Below are 15,196 nucleotides of genomic sequence, written 5' to 3' on the forward strand. Positions count from 1 at the left end.
ACTCACGCACTCACACACAGGAATGCTGACACACACAGACCTGACTTTATTTTGCCTCCAGAGTCTTTTATGACTCAGCCTTGGGACTGAAAATAGGGTTTGGAGAGAAATAATGTGCCTGAGGCCGGGTGGGGCGCAGCTGCTCCAGATGTGTGCTGGGTAATTAGGCTGATGCCCGGATGGGAAACGTGTGTCCTCTGGGACCAGAGACCCCGGCAGGCTCTGTGCCACAGTCTGTCCCATAGTTGGCTCTTGCTCTTTGCTGCCCAGCCCAGGGACTCCCTCGTTCCTCTCTACCCTTCCCTCTCCACTGAGATTCTCTGGTCTCTCTAACTTGGAAATAACTTTAGCAGATGGTTCCAGAAAAAAATGCCACCTAGGAATGTCACCTAGGAAGGAGAATAGAGGATTTGATCTCTCCTGACCCACACTTCTGGGGTCCTGGATGGCTCTGAGCTCAGGCACACAGGGCCAGAGGTCTGCATAAAGTCTTTCTTTGCTCTACCTAGAGCTTAATACAGCTTTTACTTACTGAGTAGCTTCCACTCCTATCCCAGCAATAGCAATGGGGGTGGGGATGTAGGGGAGGTGGGGAGTGGGTGTGTTACCTGTTACAGTTACCGGTTTTAGCCAAGAATGCCCTCTGACTTTGGGGTGTAAGAAACATTCATGCACTGGACAATTTCTCTTAGTTTCACAAGGTTTTCAGACTTCATTTCTTTATCCAGTGTGTCATTTTCTTTCTTTTAAAAAAATTATTTATTTATTGTTATGTATACATTGCTCTGCCCACATATACACCTGCACGCCAGAAGAGGGCATCAGATCTCGTTATAGATGGTTTTGAGCCACCACCTTGTTGCTGGGAATTGAACTCAGGACCTCTGGAAGAACAGTCAGTGCTCTTAACCTCTGAGCCATCTCTCCAGCCCCGATGTGCTGTTTTCTATTGAGTTTTGAGAGCCTAAAACACTGGTCCAGTATCACTCAGCCAGAAAGGTTATGAATTAGCCATTTCCTGGAAGGGAGGGGGTTGGGTTTGTCTTGGCTTCGACTCTCAACTGAGCGTCCCCTATCTTCACTTTCGACGTTCTTACAGGTTGCACCAGATCTGAAACCCAGGAAACCCCAAATTTGCAACAAAAACTGTCTCTAAAGGTTGTCGTTCCGGAAATGACTTATGCTTTAAAAAGAACAAAACAAACAAACAAACTCCACCACATTTGTTGGTGCGAATGGTGGTTATTTGGAATAGAACGTTCGCTTTGTTGTGGAGGGCACATTTTCCATCCCTGCCTTAATACTAATATTTGCTCAGATCTTGGGCTAAGTACCTATTTTTTTTCAAACCTGGGGCGGCGGGGGGGGGGCGCTTTCGTTTTCTAGTTGGGGGTGGGAGTTGAAGATGCTGGCACTGCGCTGCAGCTGGCTGCAAAAGATCAAAGGAGATTCCGCTGTGGAAGGCTTCCCTGAGTCGCTGATCTGAGTAAGGGTGGGGGCTGGGGAAGTGGTGGAGCCTTAGCTATCCGATCCGTTCCCAGCCAGCACTCTTTAATCTTGTCTCTCTTGCTTGGCAGAGGGCGCCAAAGGCGACGCGCCGGCGGCCAGCTCCAAGCCAGCCAGGCCCATTGCGTCCGGGTCCCTTCACTGAGCTCTGGACACACAGAGCTTCGGAGAGGATCTGGCTGCGCGCGGATTCAACGCCAGGGCGCCGCCTAGAGGTCGGTCGCGTCCCGGGTCTCGCTCACTAACCAACCACAGAGCTGCTTGTCCAAGTCACAGCGACAGACTTAAAACAAAACAAAACAAAACAAAATTCCAGTTTGGGTCCGTGAGTTGGCTTCTGGCACCTCTGACTTGTCAGAAACTGTTCCCTCTCTGCTTCATAATTAAACCCCAGGATGAGAACGGGACCAGGGATTTCAAAGAAATATTTATTCTTGTGACTCCCACTAAGTGAAAGAGTCGTCTCAACATGTCAGTTTCTTTTAAGGATCTTGGATCATGTGTCTGTGTCTTGCACTGCCTCCTCTCAGCACCTAGATTGGCCAGCTTCACCTCACCTCCTTCTCCGGTTCATGCTAGGAATATGTGTTAACTTCAAGAGGAAAGGGAGTCGGGTGTGGAAAAATCACACTTGCCTCTTATAGCTAAATAATTTGGAGATGGACATGTTTTGGGAAAAAAATTGGAAAACATCTGAAGAGTGATAGGAATAATTGCCCAAGCAGCCTTGACTTACTGATGTCCCAGCAGCAGCGAGGGGCTGCTTAAGACACCAGTAGCCCTGCCCAGGAGAGTCTGGGCCCAGCATTTGAAAGTTGATTTTTGAGGTAGGGGTGACCTTGGAAGGACAGCACAGTTTGGCATCTGGGAAAACAGGTTTGAGGAGTCCTTTTTATTTCATGCGGCCCCTTTTTTTTTTTTGGAAACAGACCAGTGGCCTGAGTTCTGGAGCTGTGAGTAAAGGAAGCTACAGAGCCTCCGAAAACACAGGAGAGTATGTATGTAGGGAGACAAGTTGGCTGCGCTGAGGGTGTAGCCTCTCTCGGTTTTCCAAAGAGCCTCTTTCCTCAGCCAGGGAGCTACAGAGACCAGGCCAGCAGTGGGTTGGGAGCCAGCAGTGTTGGAAATGAAAAAATAATAGTTCAGGACTGGCCTGAGACCCATTGGCCTTTCTGTCCTGCCTTCCCCCCTCTGTGTCTTCTAAGAGGGAAATGCTAATGGGAGGTGAGACAGGCATGGCTGCCACCACAGAATTTCCAATAGAAATGGAGAACCCTGAAGACTGAAACACGGGAGTACAGAGTGGGGTATGTACTGACCAGGGCTGGAGGAGCCTCCCCAGGTCATTTTGGGAAATAAATATGCAATAGATATAAGGTGCTCCCTGTCACAGACGTTCTTCCCTCTTGGTGTCAGGAAACTCCCACAGGGCACACTCACCCCTGGCCAAGCCTGGCCAGAATGGGGCCAATTCAGCCTTTTGTATTTTTTTTTTTTTTTTAACGATGGGAAACAGCTTAGTATTCTCTGAGCCCATTAAAATTTTTTTTTTTTTTAAATTTTCTCCAGTGAAGGGAACTTTGGCAGCATTTCCTGGAGGGAGGAGTGAGTTGGCTGGGTCAGAGCTGCACCTGTGTGTCTGTGGGCTGGGGTATACACCTCAGAGGCCTGCAGTTCAGGCTCAGCTCGGCACCTGAGCTGAGGCCCTCTCAGCCTTTCAAATGTAGTTTAGACCGGAAGCTTTGGTGTTTGGTGATGAATACTTGGGGTGCATGGGATCCCTCTGCCGTCGCCCTAAATTATGTAATTATGTACATCGAGTAGGCAAAGAGAGTACTGCAATGGCTCCCAGTTCTCTGGAGTCCACGGAGAACGGAATGGGGATTGTTTTTCTTAGTTTTGCTGCAGTCCCCTGGTAGAGCAAATCCGGCTTCCACGAAATTTTTTTTGGGGAAAAAAAAAAAAAGCAAACTGCCCATAGCGGAAAGAGCAGTGGCAAGTTGGGGTCCATTCAGTGGTTGTTTTGATTTGGTTTTTAAGCTTTTGAAAGAGCAGAAGAGAAGCAAGTGGGAAAGTCAGGGAGACCTCTGCTCTCTAAGCGGGACCGGACAGGACGAATTGGTCCCCGCTGGTTTCTCCTTTGGAGCCCCTCACTGCTCAGCCTCCTTCCGGCCTTGAGAGTTTTCCAAGTACCCTGTCCCATTCTAGCAAGTACCTGGCAATAAACAGGCGGGGCAGGGCAAAGGTCTGGAGGCCAGAGAACCGGAAAACCCTAAAACCTCCTTGTCAAGCAGACAACACAGGGAGTGACACCGAGCTGGGCTTGTAGCGAGGCGTGCAGGGCGCCCAGCTCTGCCTAGACAGGTTGCTAGGAGCCCGCTCCCTGAGCCCTCGCCTGTGCTCTGGGCTCTAGGGTCCCGGGTTAGCCGACGGCTTCCAGTCCTGGCCACCGGAGCTAGAGAGAAGAACACTTCTCTCCACGCGGACTGAGTCTGTGCAATCTCCGTCACCTCGTAAATTGTTTCCCTTCCCTTTTACCCGCCCCTCCCCCGGCCCCTGGGCCGTGTTTCTTTTCAGGACAAGAGGGGATTATAAACTGTTTGAAGTTCATCAGCACGGTGAAGTTTTATTGTATTTCCGGTCCCCAAGATTTACACCCTAGAGGGGACACCGGCAGCCAGGCAGACTCCTTCCTTACCTCCAATTTCCACGCCGCCGGACACGTGGCCAAGCGGACACTCACTTTCGGGCGCACGGAGGGAGGGAGCCGGGCCCGACGGACTCTCCCTCAACTGGCTCAGGTAAGTGATGGTTGTGTAGGGCTTGCCGCCTGAGCACCTGAGAGGATGTGACAACGAAGTGTGGTAACGTAGGATGGAGGGAAGCGGGGAGAGAAGGAGGACACAAATTTGTTCTCTGCTTGCCCAAGCCAGGTCCTCAACATGTCCATTTCTCTGTAAATTTGGAAAAGAGTGTATCCCTCCTACCTGAAGCTGTTCCACTGCATCTGGCGTCTGTAGAGCCAGGGTCCTAGCAAATTTTCAGCAGAGCGACTTTTGAAGCCAGTCTGCTGTCTCCTTCCAGCCCTAATGTTTTTGTGCCTTAGAATTCATGACACTTTCTAACTCTGACGCTTTCTCTGTCACTTTCTTTCTCAGCTCTACTTGGCTCCACTCTCCTATCTACTCTCCCACCTCAAGGCTGGGGTTGGCTTAAGATTGGAAGGTTTGACCTCTCAGAGCTGCCTGGGGAGTCTGAGTAACCCTGGAGCCCAGAGACTGGCCAGATGGTGAGTGTATGCGAACCTCCCTAGCAGTTTGAGGTTAAGAATCCTTTTCATCTGGGAAACACAGTCTGTGCTGAGAAGCCAAGCAGGTATCACCCAGAGAGGTCCTGGCCAAGCTTAAGAGTTGGGCCCAGAACCTTCTTTGGTCAAGGGTTCTTGAAAGGAGTTCCTGGAATCCTGGGTCCAGTTCTTCAAATGCCTTGTTTACCAGCAGCTGGACCCTGTTAGGGAAAAGCAGAAGAAATCAAGTTGAGAGAGGATTTAAGTTCCGTGGCCATATTGGCCCATAGGAGCCTGCCCCCAGTGAACTTCTTGCCTAGGAGCTTGAACTGGGACTGCAGAGTGAATTAGGTAGTTTCATGTTGTTGGGCCTGGCTTTCTGAACACAACGACATGGAACCGCCTGACTCACGGCAGTTACTGCTTCTCGCTTAGCTGGGGGAGTCCCGTAGGGTCCTTCAGGACTAGTGTGTGTGTGTGTGTGTGTGTGTGTGTGTGTGTGTGTGTGTGTGTCCCTTGCAAAACAATAAACGGGTGGTTTGAGATCCCTCATCTGGGAATAGCAAATATGCTACCTCAAGTTATAGGATGTCTCTGAGAGAGAGAGAGAGAGAGAGAGAGAGAGAGAGAGAGAGAGAGAGAGAGATTGCAGGAAAGGGTAGGGTAGGAGTGTGAGGTAAGCATCCCTCAAAGGCATCTCCAGACAAGGCAGGGTTGAGAGCTCTTTTGCTGCAAAATTAAGAGTGGCAGCCAGGGCTCCAAGCCTTTGGGTTTGTGGGCACCTGTCTGCAATCAGACCTTCCCTTAAAGGTGTCTGCCCCGACTTGGTTTCCACCAGGGCTACAAGGATTCCTCTGAATCTTTGTAATCTTTGCATGATGGGGGGAGAGGGGGTTCTACCTCAGCAAAAGTTTGAAGTTTCTCTAAGGGGCCAATGGGTACCAATACCAAAGAGAAACATGAGGATCATTTGTAGTCTCCGTTTGCAGGCCCTGTGGGGGAGCTTGGGGGTCCCTTCTAGGGCCCCCTAGTGGAACAGGACTTCTAGAAGTGGAGGAGGGGGGCTTCATTTCCCAAATTCTAGTTGGCCTATAGGTTCACGCAAGTCCTGAAGGCCACCCTCTGGGAGAAGAGGCTAACTAGGAAAATCTAAACTATAGGTTATTCAGCACAGCCTGGTGTACTGGCGGGGCTGGAACACGGACAGGGTAAAGCAGTTTCGTCCTCTCTGACTCCAGCCCTTCAAGGCTGCCCCTGGCTCTGTGCCCAGGAAAGAAGTTTTTAGGAGTGCTGGTGGGAAGGAGGGCTTGCCACCACCGCATAGGCTAACTTTTGTTCCTAACTCTTTCCCTGCTTGAGGCAGAGGAAATGTGCAAAGAGGCCCAGGAAAGAGGCTCTGACCGGATGGGACTCTGGCGCCAGGCTGATTTAGACAGTGAGGGGCGGGTGGGTGGGTGGTATTTGAACAAGGGGCCTCTGCAAAAGGCAGAGGGCACAGGGAGACCCACTCCTAGAGCAGAGAATATTTCTACTACAACTTACTGTCTTGATAAAGAAGGGCCTTAAACTCTGAACTTTTCGCATCTTCCTCTGTGAGCCAAGGGAGTCTGGAATGTTCCTGCTGCCTTGCCTTGATTCTTTTCTGACCTCTTAAAAATCTATCCAGGCATTAGGAGCCTGGCCATTTTTCATCCCTTGGTTCCCCACCCTAGCCACCTCCTCCCAGGAAAAGCACTGTAGAAGAAGAAGAAGAAGAAGAAGAAGAAGAAGAAGAAGAAGAAGAAGAAGAAGAAGAAGAAGAAGGAAAGAAAGAAAGAGAGAGAAAAAGAAAAAGGAGGAAGTTAGAGAGAAAGGAGAAAATAATAAAGTCTTTGGAAAGCAGAGAGTTTTACAACAGCCAAAGGTTTTATGGAAGCAATTGTGTAATAGCCTTCTACCTGCTCAGAACCCTTTCCGCTCTGCCTGCCGCCCAGCCCACCCCGTTTGGCCCCCTTGATGCCTCCTCCCAAAGGACTCAGCCACCTCTCACTTGTCTTGGATATCCATGGTGGTTGAGAGTTGGTAAGGAGATTACTTGGGTCCTGTGAGGCCACTGACCTCTGACACATATGAGGGATGTCAGAAGATTTCATTATTTTCCAATTAAGATTCCTCCTTGGGGCTGTGAAAGCCCCCAGGTTGGAGCTCCACTCTTCAAATAGGTGATACCTGTTTGGAGATTATTTTAGATAAAAGGTGTAGGTTCTGGGATCTTGTTTTCCCCTCCTTCTAATGGAACAAGTGTCTTCAAACCTCACTCCATCCCAGAGTAGGTCTGGAGTCTAATCCTGGAGGTCAGAAGAAATGTCTCCAGAGCCAGGGGACTTTAATAATTTTGTTGCAGGCAGCCGTCTTTTGGCAGGACCTTCACAGTTACCTGAGGACTGTCACACTCAGTTTGTCTTGCTTTTTCTTCACACTTGTTTAAGACACACATAACAGTATTTCCATCCCTATACTCATCACTACCACGAAATAAATATCACCCTGTGCATGCTGTACCTGCAGGTTGGGGCAAGATACGACAGTAAAAAGGATTTCATGGTTGAATAACAAAAGTCACCAAATTTCATGACCTCTTCTGGGTCAGTTGGAGATATTTCCTCTACCTTCCAGTAAAATGTTCTGGTAATTAAATCCAGCTTTAAGTCACACACATTTATTTGAAAATGTAATATAACTTTTTTTTTCCTGAATACTAAATTAAGAGGCAAGATTTCCAGTGAGGTTTCTACACCAAAATTTAGGCATAAATATTCAGGTTTTTGCCTTCTCCATAGGTGTGTTGCTTTTCTTTTTAAATGTACACACCAGATTTGGGGCCATATATATATATTTTAAAGGAACAGAATCATCATTAATTTACATTATCCACAGCGACTGTGTGCATAACCACATAGGCATAATTAGATCTTAAATGCCTGTGCCCAAGCACATCTAGTATTACAGTTGGGAAGACTGTTATATATACTATAAACGTATGGAATAGAGCATAATTGAACATTAGATTCCCTTACAGAAATGTTGGTTTGAAACCAATACAGGACAAAATCTGCTCAAATCCTGCATGGCTCCATTTCAGCTTTAGCTTATTAATTAAAAAAAAAAAACTATTTTCTCTTTTCTCACTGTTTTCTTTTATTTTTTTTTCCTCTTGTACCCCTTTTTCAACCCTTAGATTTTCTCTTCCTACTGACAGAGACCCACCCCCATCCCCATCAAAGACTCCCAAAGAGCAAGCACTTACCAGCTGCTTGTGGTCAGCACCAGCCTCCTCTTCTTGGCTCCTCTGGGCCCCAAGTGTGGCTGGAGGCTTTGCCTTTCCTGTTTTCCCCACGCTGCTAGCCACTGGTCCCAGCAGTCTTCCACCAAGGCTCCAGTGTAAGAAATAGCAAGATGCTGCAGGGAATACAGGATTTCCTTTCTCTTTAGAATTTGGGGGTGGGGGGTGGGATGCAGTGTAGCTTTGCTCTCCAGAGAAGTAACCCCACTGTAATGTTATTTTTAATTAAGTCTCTTTAGACTCTGGGCCCCAGGGGCCCCAGTTCTGTGTGCTCTGCTCTGGTATGGTGGGTATCATTGTTTAGCAAAGAAAAAAGATTTGAGGGGTTCACAGAGCATCCCAGCAAGGGGACACCCACCCTGATGGCCATTTTGCTATTTGCTTCTGTTGAAGCTGAGCTCTAGTTTGAGGCAGCAATGCCTTCTAGAAAGCTTGGCGGCAAGGGGGAAGGAAGACTCTGCTTGTTTGCTTGCTTGCTGCTGCTGCTGAATTTCACGTGTGTGTGTGTGTGTGTGTGTGTGTGTGTGTGTGTAATGGGGTACAGACTCCAGGAATGAGGGGGAAAGTTTATTCTCTTTCCTCTGTAATCATCTCTCTAGAGAATACAGGTCTCCCAAACTTGTCTCTTCCACATTGCTTTTACCCTCAGCATCTTGAACAAACACCAAAACTATGTCTGACTCAGAAAACAAGACTGGGTCTCTTCTTCACCCATCACAGGGGGAAGCACCAATGATTCCATCAGGGATTAAGGACAACTCCATAGGCAATTATACAAATTTAAGTGCAGGGTACAAGCCAGGGGCCCAAAGAGGCTTCCTCTGCCTCTTTTTTCTAAACTGAACAGGGGCCCCTTGACTTCTCTCCAGCAAAGCTCAGGAGAGCAGCAGGCAGACCCCAGAGCCTGCACAGCTTGGGTCTTAAAAACAGCCTTGCTCTATGACTTTTCCATAAATAAAAATACTCCAGTCCACAGTTCCCATGTCCTTTTGGGTCCTAATTTATATACTACAGAAAATTATATACCAACCTCGACATGCTTCATAACGCTGTTATTTATGGCGTGGGTGGAGATTTTTTTTTTTTTTTTTTTTTTTTTTTTTTTTTGCCTGAAGACTCTATTTATTACAGGTAAAACTGATGGCAGATTCCATTCGTCTAGCAAGGCAGGAACAGGTGCTTTGCCCTAACTGTGATTCATTCGCTCCAGGCCCAGCTTCTTGCTGGTAGGTTTGGGATGCTCCCTTGACTTTTCCAAGCGTGCAGCCGCTACTTAGAAGAATTTGCAGCGGATTTTTGTTTCCCCATTTGGATACTGTGGAAAAGACAGATCTTCACGCTGTTTGGTTCCGGATCTGCTGGGCTGCTGCTCTCCAAGAGCGTGGGTGGAAAGGAAGGGGCCGGCTGGGCGCCCGCATTGATCTTTAAAAAATCATTTTGAAATCGCCATAATGTGAAGAAATATGGCGCTTCACTCTCGTATTTCACGTGTAATGACATGAGATGGCTTCATTTGGAAAGACAAGCGGGCGGGAGTGTGTGTGTTGGTGTGTGGGGCTGTGTGTGTGTGTGTGTGTGTGTGTGTGCACGCGCGCGTGCGGATGATTCACAGTCTTCCACTGGGCAGATGGGGTAGTGGCCAAAAAATACATAACCCCAAGTTAGAATGGTTCCACTTTTTCTAAAAGGAGGGGAGGGTAAGGAGGAGGTCATGGTCCTCGGAGCAATTTGCCAGAGAACAGCCAAGAAATCTGCCCCTACATCTAACCCGAGGAAACAACCCGTCTAGGGCCGGTCCCCTACAGACCTCCACACCGGGGGAGGCGCCTGCACCCCAGCTGAAGCTATAGAAACCGGAGCTGGGAGAGCCGCCAGGAAGCCAGCCGGTGGCCTCTGGGGAGTGCCTGCGCAGGGCCGCAGAATAGCTGCTAATAAAATGCACTATTTAGAAGCTCCACGAGAGGATTGGGGCGGCGGGTGTGGGGTGAGGTGGGGAGGCTACGGGTAGGGGAAAGCGGACTGATCCAGTGGACGGAACTCCTGAGGACTCCGATGTACTTGGTACTGCCCTAGGTTGGCATTTGGACCCTTTCGAGAGCAGCAATTCTGGGTGTGAGAAGAGCTGGGCACAGAGTACAGCCTCTCCCTTTTTGGATGGAAAGGAAGGTTAACTCGGTGTCCCTTTCTTCATCCTTTAATCATTGCTCACACTGCCCCCCCCCCCATCGGGCAGCTTTCCAGGTCTCAGAGGTTTCTGGATGAAGGATGAAAAATGGCATGGACCCTTCATAAAGGCCCAAGCAATTTTAAGGAGTTGAATAAGACTGGTTAGTTGCCTGAGAAACTCTAGTTCCAAGACTAGACTAGTTCCAAGGCCTGGCAATTCCCTTTGGCCTCCGGCAGGCTCTAATTTCAGGCCTAATAATGATTCTTTGGACACCCGGTCCCATTGAATTCCCCCTTCTCCTCTCTCAGCTGCTAAAGGCTCAAGGGAAGAGCCTCGTCATGTAAATCTCCTTAAATTGTGTCCTGAACCCCCTCCAAGGAGGATAACTGTTCTATAAAAACCCCAACTTCTCCCCATCTTTTAACTTCATCTCCTGTGGGTCGCTGTGCTGCTGTTGTTTAATAAACATCTCTGTCAAGGGGACAGAGGACAGGAAATGAGGGCCTGCGGGGTGGAGGTGGAGGTGTTGGGGTGTGTGTGTGACAAGACTACCTCCTCTTTAATTACCCTGTCGGGTCTCTCCCGCTGCTCTGAGGCTAGGGAGCTCCCCCTCCTCGTAGGCTGGTCCTCCCTCCCCTCTCTCTCCAACCCGCCTGGGGAGAGGGCTCACAGCCTGCGTCCCTCTAGAGGCAGCCCGCTGCTTGCCTCCGCCTCTCCTCCGCCCCCTTCGCCCCATGTTGAGAAACCCCCCCTTCCTGCAAAAGCGGGAGGGGCCCCGGGCGGCCCGGCAGCTCGGGCTGAGGTTACGTGGCCGCCGGAGCCCTGACGTGATAGCACATTGCATCAGCATAAAACAATCCATCCTGGATATGGAATGCGGTGAGGACGGATGACAACGCGAGCGCAACCCCCTCGCCCGATTGATTTATGTCGGAGCTGACGCTTTATCAGGCAGTCCGCAAAACTTTGACCAATCATTTTGCAAGGAGCTCCGAGCCGGGCTGCTCCACTGTACTTTGTTGGCTGAGAAGTTGAGCAGGGGGTGGGGGTGGGAGGGTGGGGGCCTGGGGGGGTCGCGTCCGAAAGCCCTCTACACCGGGTCCGTGTGCCACCTTTCCCTGCTTGTGCGCCGCGGCGCGAGCGCTTCCCTTCCCCCTGCGAGCGCGCGGATAATGTCTGAGAATGTCCATTTCTGGGACGCTTAGCAGCTATTATGTCGACTCGATCATAAGTCACGAGAGCGAGGACGCGCCTCCAGCCAAGTTTCCTTCGGGCCAGTACGCGAACCCGCGGCAGCCGGGCCACGCCGAGCACCTGGACTTCCCCTCGTGCAGCTTCCAGCCCAAAGCGCCGGTGTTCGGCGCCTCCTGGGCGCCGTTGAGCCCGCACGCGTCGGGGAGTCTGCCGTCAGTCTACCACCCTTACCTGCAGCCCCAGGGCGCGCCAGGGGCTGAGAGCAGGTACCTCCGCACCTGGCTAGAGCCGGCCCAGCGCGCCGAGGCCGCCCCGGGGCAGGGCCAAGCGGCCGTGAAGGCGGAGCCGCTGCTGGGCGCGCCGGGGGAGCTGCTCAAACAGGGCACGCCCGAATACAGTTTGGAAACTTCGGCGGGCCGGGAGGCTGTCCTGTCTAATCAAAGAGCCGGCTACGGGGACAATAAAATTTGCGAAGGAAGCGAGGACAAAGAGAGGCCGGATCAAAGTAAGTTATAAAAAAAAAAAAAAAAAAAAAAAGTAAGGAAATTCCCCCCAGGCTGCAGGCCAGGCCCAGGGGAGGGAAGGGGAGAGAGAGAGAGGCCATAAAGTGGACAATGTGTAGGAACAGCGCTCCGGGGGCCGCAGAGCTAGAGGGGGTGGGGGGAAGAGGAAGGTAGGGACCCGGAAAGGAAGAAGGTGGGTGCCCAAATGGGGACACTGAGGCCACCCCCACTCCTCCTAGTGGCGCAGGGACTGTGACTCTCTAGCCCTCTTTCCTCTTTTCTTCCCCAGGCTCGGGCTGGAAATAGGGAAAGGGACCTGAGACAGTGCAGTGAGGACCGGGAGGGGACCGGGCCGATGGCCAGCGTGGCCGAGAGCCCGCGCGGGCACGGGCCCGGAGCGCACCCGGCAGAGCCGCCAGCGCCACGCGCAGAGGTCCCCGCCGGCCAAGGGGAAGGGGGAGGGGGCTCATTAGGATTTTATTTGCGATGCAACAGCTTGGCGGAGGATTGTTCCTAGCATATCTCACGCAGTAGCCGCGTCGGGTCGGCAGCCGGCGCCAGGAGGGGCGGGGGAAACCCAGGATGCAGTGACGGAACCCCCTCCCTGGTGCGCCAGCCCCTCCCCGGGAGCCTTCCCTCCAGGCCCCCCCCCCCCCCGCCCTTATAGGGCATCCTCTCCAAGGCGGCCTTTTCTCCAGAGCTTCCCGCTGCTCTCCCCGGGGCTCCGCAGCACTAGCCCAGATAGTCCGCCTCTGGAGAGCCTAGCAGCCACTTGCTCAAGTCAGAGCCCACCTCTAGAATGGGGGGGAAGAAGATACCCGAAGGGACAGGGGAGGGGGGGCTGCGCAGGGGCGGAGAATTCTACCCTTGATAGAGAGATTCTTACCACCTCCCATTCCTGAAAACACCCTTGCTAAAACCCCAAGTGGAAAGTGATGCTGCCTGAGAGGGGAGAACTCTTTTTTTGTTGTTGTTGTTTTTAAGGATGGGAAAGTCAAACTCGTTGCGGGCTCTTAGTTCTAAACAATAACAGGCAGACTGACAGGTCAAGTCCTCACCTCTTACTCCTTTGGGCAAGTAGTCTAGTCCTTGCTTGCCCTGTCATATCCCCCACCAACAGTGGCCAATGGATCCTCTGGGGGCATGCTTGCCCTCTGAAAAGCAAGGAGAGAGAGACACTACTCTGTCTTGTTCTTCGCAGTCCCCATACCTCCAACCTGCCAGGTTGAGTCCTTAGGAGCTGATGTCCAGGTACAGAGCTCTTCCCAAACCTCCAGCAAACACCCAAACGGACCCCTCACCCCTATGGCCCCAAACTCGGCCTGGAGAGCCCATTATTGCAAGGCAGCCATTTGGCTAGGATCAATTATTAACAGTTTTTCCCCCTCTTTCATATTTAATGTGGCTGCGGGTCCCATCCCAGGCAATCACATTAAAGAAATAGCGCTGCAAATTGGTAAGACACGCTACTTAGCGTAGGACGAACTGAATGTAAAAATATACATAGATATTCAGGGCTTTTCACTTGGGGAGTGGGAAGCTGGTTGGGTGCATCTCATTTGGAATTGGCCCTGCTTTTGGGAGGGGGCAACTTTTCTGAGTCCTGGGGTCTAGAGAGAGATGCTGGAGAGATAAAGAAAAGCCTGTGGATGTTGTTTCCTCTTTTTGCCTTTTTCTCTGCCTCGCCCATAGGGTCAGTTAAAAGGCTAGGTGTGCAGTGAAGGGCTTTCTGCTACCTCCACCTCATCTCTGCTCCCCCCCTACCCCCACCTTGGAGCAATTTTGCTTCCCAGTTTCCCTGAACTTGTGTTAACCAAACTGTGAGCTGAGTAGCAGAAAAGAAGAGGCGATTGCCACCATAAGTTATCTGAGAGCCCCGGGGCTCCCCCTGTCCACTGGCTGCAATTGATAAATGATTGCAATTGGGTTGCTTGTGAGTTGGAGTGTGCTGGGTGTTAGCGGCTCTAAAAATGCGGACTCTTATTTGTGGAGTGTGATGGGGAGGGCTGTCTATACAGACTCACATGTCTGCTGCCTTCTGGCCTAGAACGGAAAGATTACAATCTAGGCAGGGTTTACTGGGACCGGACTGAAGTGCCAAGAGATCTCTCTTGGCTGTGGCTGAACAGAACTCCACTCCTTACCCAATTCTTCCTCTTTCCTCTGAAATCTAGAGCCGAGGGACCCATCAGGTCAGCCACCTTTAGCTGGTAGTGTGGCTCCAGTTATACTGAGCTCTCCTGACCTGTCTCGGGGTGCTTGGCTCCTCTTTAAAGTGCTATAGTCCCCTGGAGCTGTCTATATCAACTCCTGGCCTACCTAGGAATGCTCTCTGGAATCTTGAAGGTCTGGGTGTCTTTCTCCAATGCAAGATGGAGAGCAGAGTTCTGAGGGCACCCTCTTGGGGGGGGGGAGCCCTTTCCCACCCTTCCTTCCCTTGATTCTATCGATGCTTCTCTTTCAGCCAACCCCTCTGCCAACTGGCTGCACGCCCGCTCTTCCCGGAAAAAGCGCTGTCCCTACACCAAATACCAGACGCTGGAGCTAGAGAAAGAGTTTCTGTTTAATATGTATCTCACCAGGGACCGCAGGCATGAAGTGGCCAGACTCCTCAATCTGAGTGAGAGACAAGTCAAAATCTGGTTTCAGAACCGGCGGATGAAAATGAAGAAAATGAATAAAGAACAGGGCAAAGAGTAAAGATCACCCCCCCACCCCCACCCCACCCCACCCTTCCCTGCCTCACTCTTACTATTTATGTGATGGCCGCAAAAGCCACTGCTGTCTGGGGCTGTATCCAAGTGAGTGGGGAAGGGCATCTCTTTAAAGTCCCTCATCTGCACCTGGAGCCTGTCTCCGCTCCTTTGTGTCCCCCCCTCCCACCCCCCCACCCCCGCCACCACCCGACTTCCTCTCCTCCCGGTGTTAGGAGGAAGTTTTGTTAAGTTAGAAGCTGGCTGCTTTTGGTTCCTAGAGAAGTGGTGAGCCTCAAGGAAAGAGAACCCTAGTCAAGCTCCTAGTATCCCTGCTAATTTTTTTTTCCCTTGAAAACCTCAGCCCTTCTCTCCCAATCCACTTGTCCCCTCCCTGCAGCTATCTGGTTGTCACCCAGAAGCAGTTTAACTGCCCACAGCCGATCAATGCCCACAGACTTGGAGCCCACACTAACAGCGAACTGAAGGAAGTTCGTCTCACATGTAGACACTGTTCACTGAATC

The 15,196-nt window shown here is 51.1% G+C and overlaps 1 protein-coding gene and 1 long non-coding RNA gene across 2 annotated transcripts; both read left to right on the forward strand.

Moving 5' to 3' along the window:
* The first annotated feature begins 2,726 nt into the window (after positions 1-2,726).
* Positions 2,727-4,704, forward strand: LOC127199840 (uncharacterized). Its single transcript, XR_007832016.1, has 3 exons — positions 2,727-2,813; positions 4,084-4,307; positions 4,665-4,704. It is a non-coding gene; the product is annotated as an uncharacterized LOC127199840 (long non-coding RNA).
* A 6,670-nt stretch (positions 4,705-11,374) lies between these two features.
* On the forward strand, positions 11,375-14,679 carry Hoxb9 (homeobox B9). Its single transcript, XM_051157827.1, has 2 exons — positions 11,375-11,980; positions 14,443-14,679. The coding sequence occupies exons 1-2, from the start codon at positions 11,464-11,466 to the stop codon at positions 14,676-14,678; spliced, it is 753 nt and encodes a 250-aa protein (XP_051013784.1). The 5' UTR covers positions 11,375-11,463; the 3' UTR covers position 14,679.
* Positions 14,680-15,196: the final 517 nt, after the last annotated feature.

The sequence above is a fragment of the Acomys russatus genome, chromosome 16, assembly GCF_903995435.1.
Source record: "Acomys russatus chromosome 16, mAcoRus1.1, whole genome shotgun sequence".
In the NCBI taxonomy this organism is placed as follows: domain Eukaryota; kingdom Metazoa; phylum Chordata; class Mammalia; order Rodentia; family Muridae; genus Acomys; species Acomys russatus.

Excerpts from the sequence above, each read along its gene's own strand:
- Hoxb9 (XM_051157827.1), top strand. The coding sequence starts at position 11,464 with ATGTCCATTTCTGGGACGCTTAGCAGCTATTATGTCGACTCGATCATA. Across the intron at positions 11,981-14,442 it reads CAAAGAGAGGCCGGATCAAA|CCAACCCCTCTGCCAACTGG; the intron begins GTAAGTTATAAA and ends CTTCTCTTTCAG.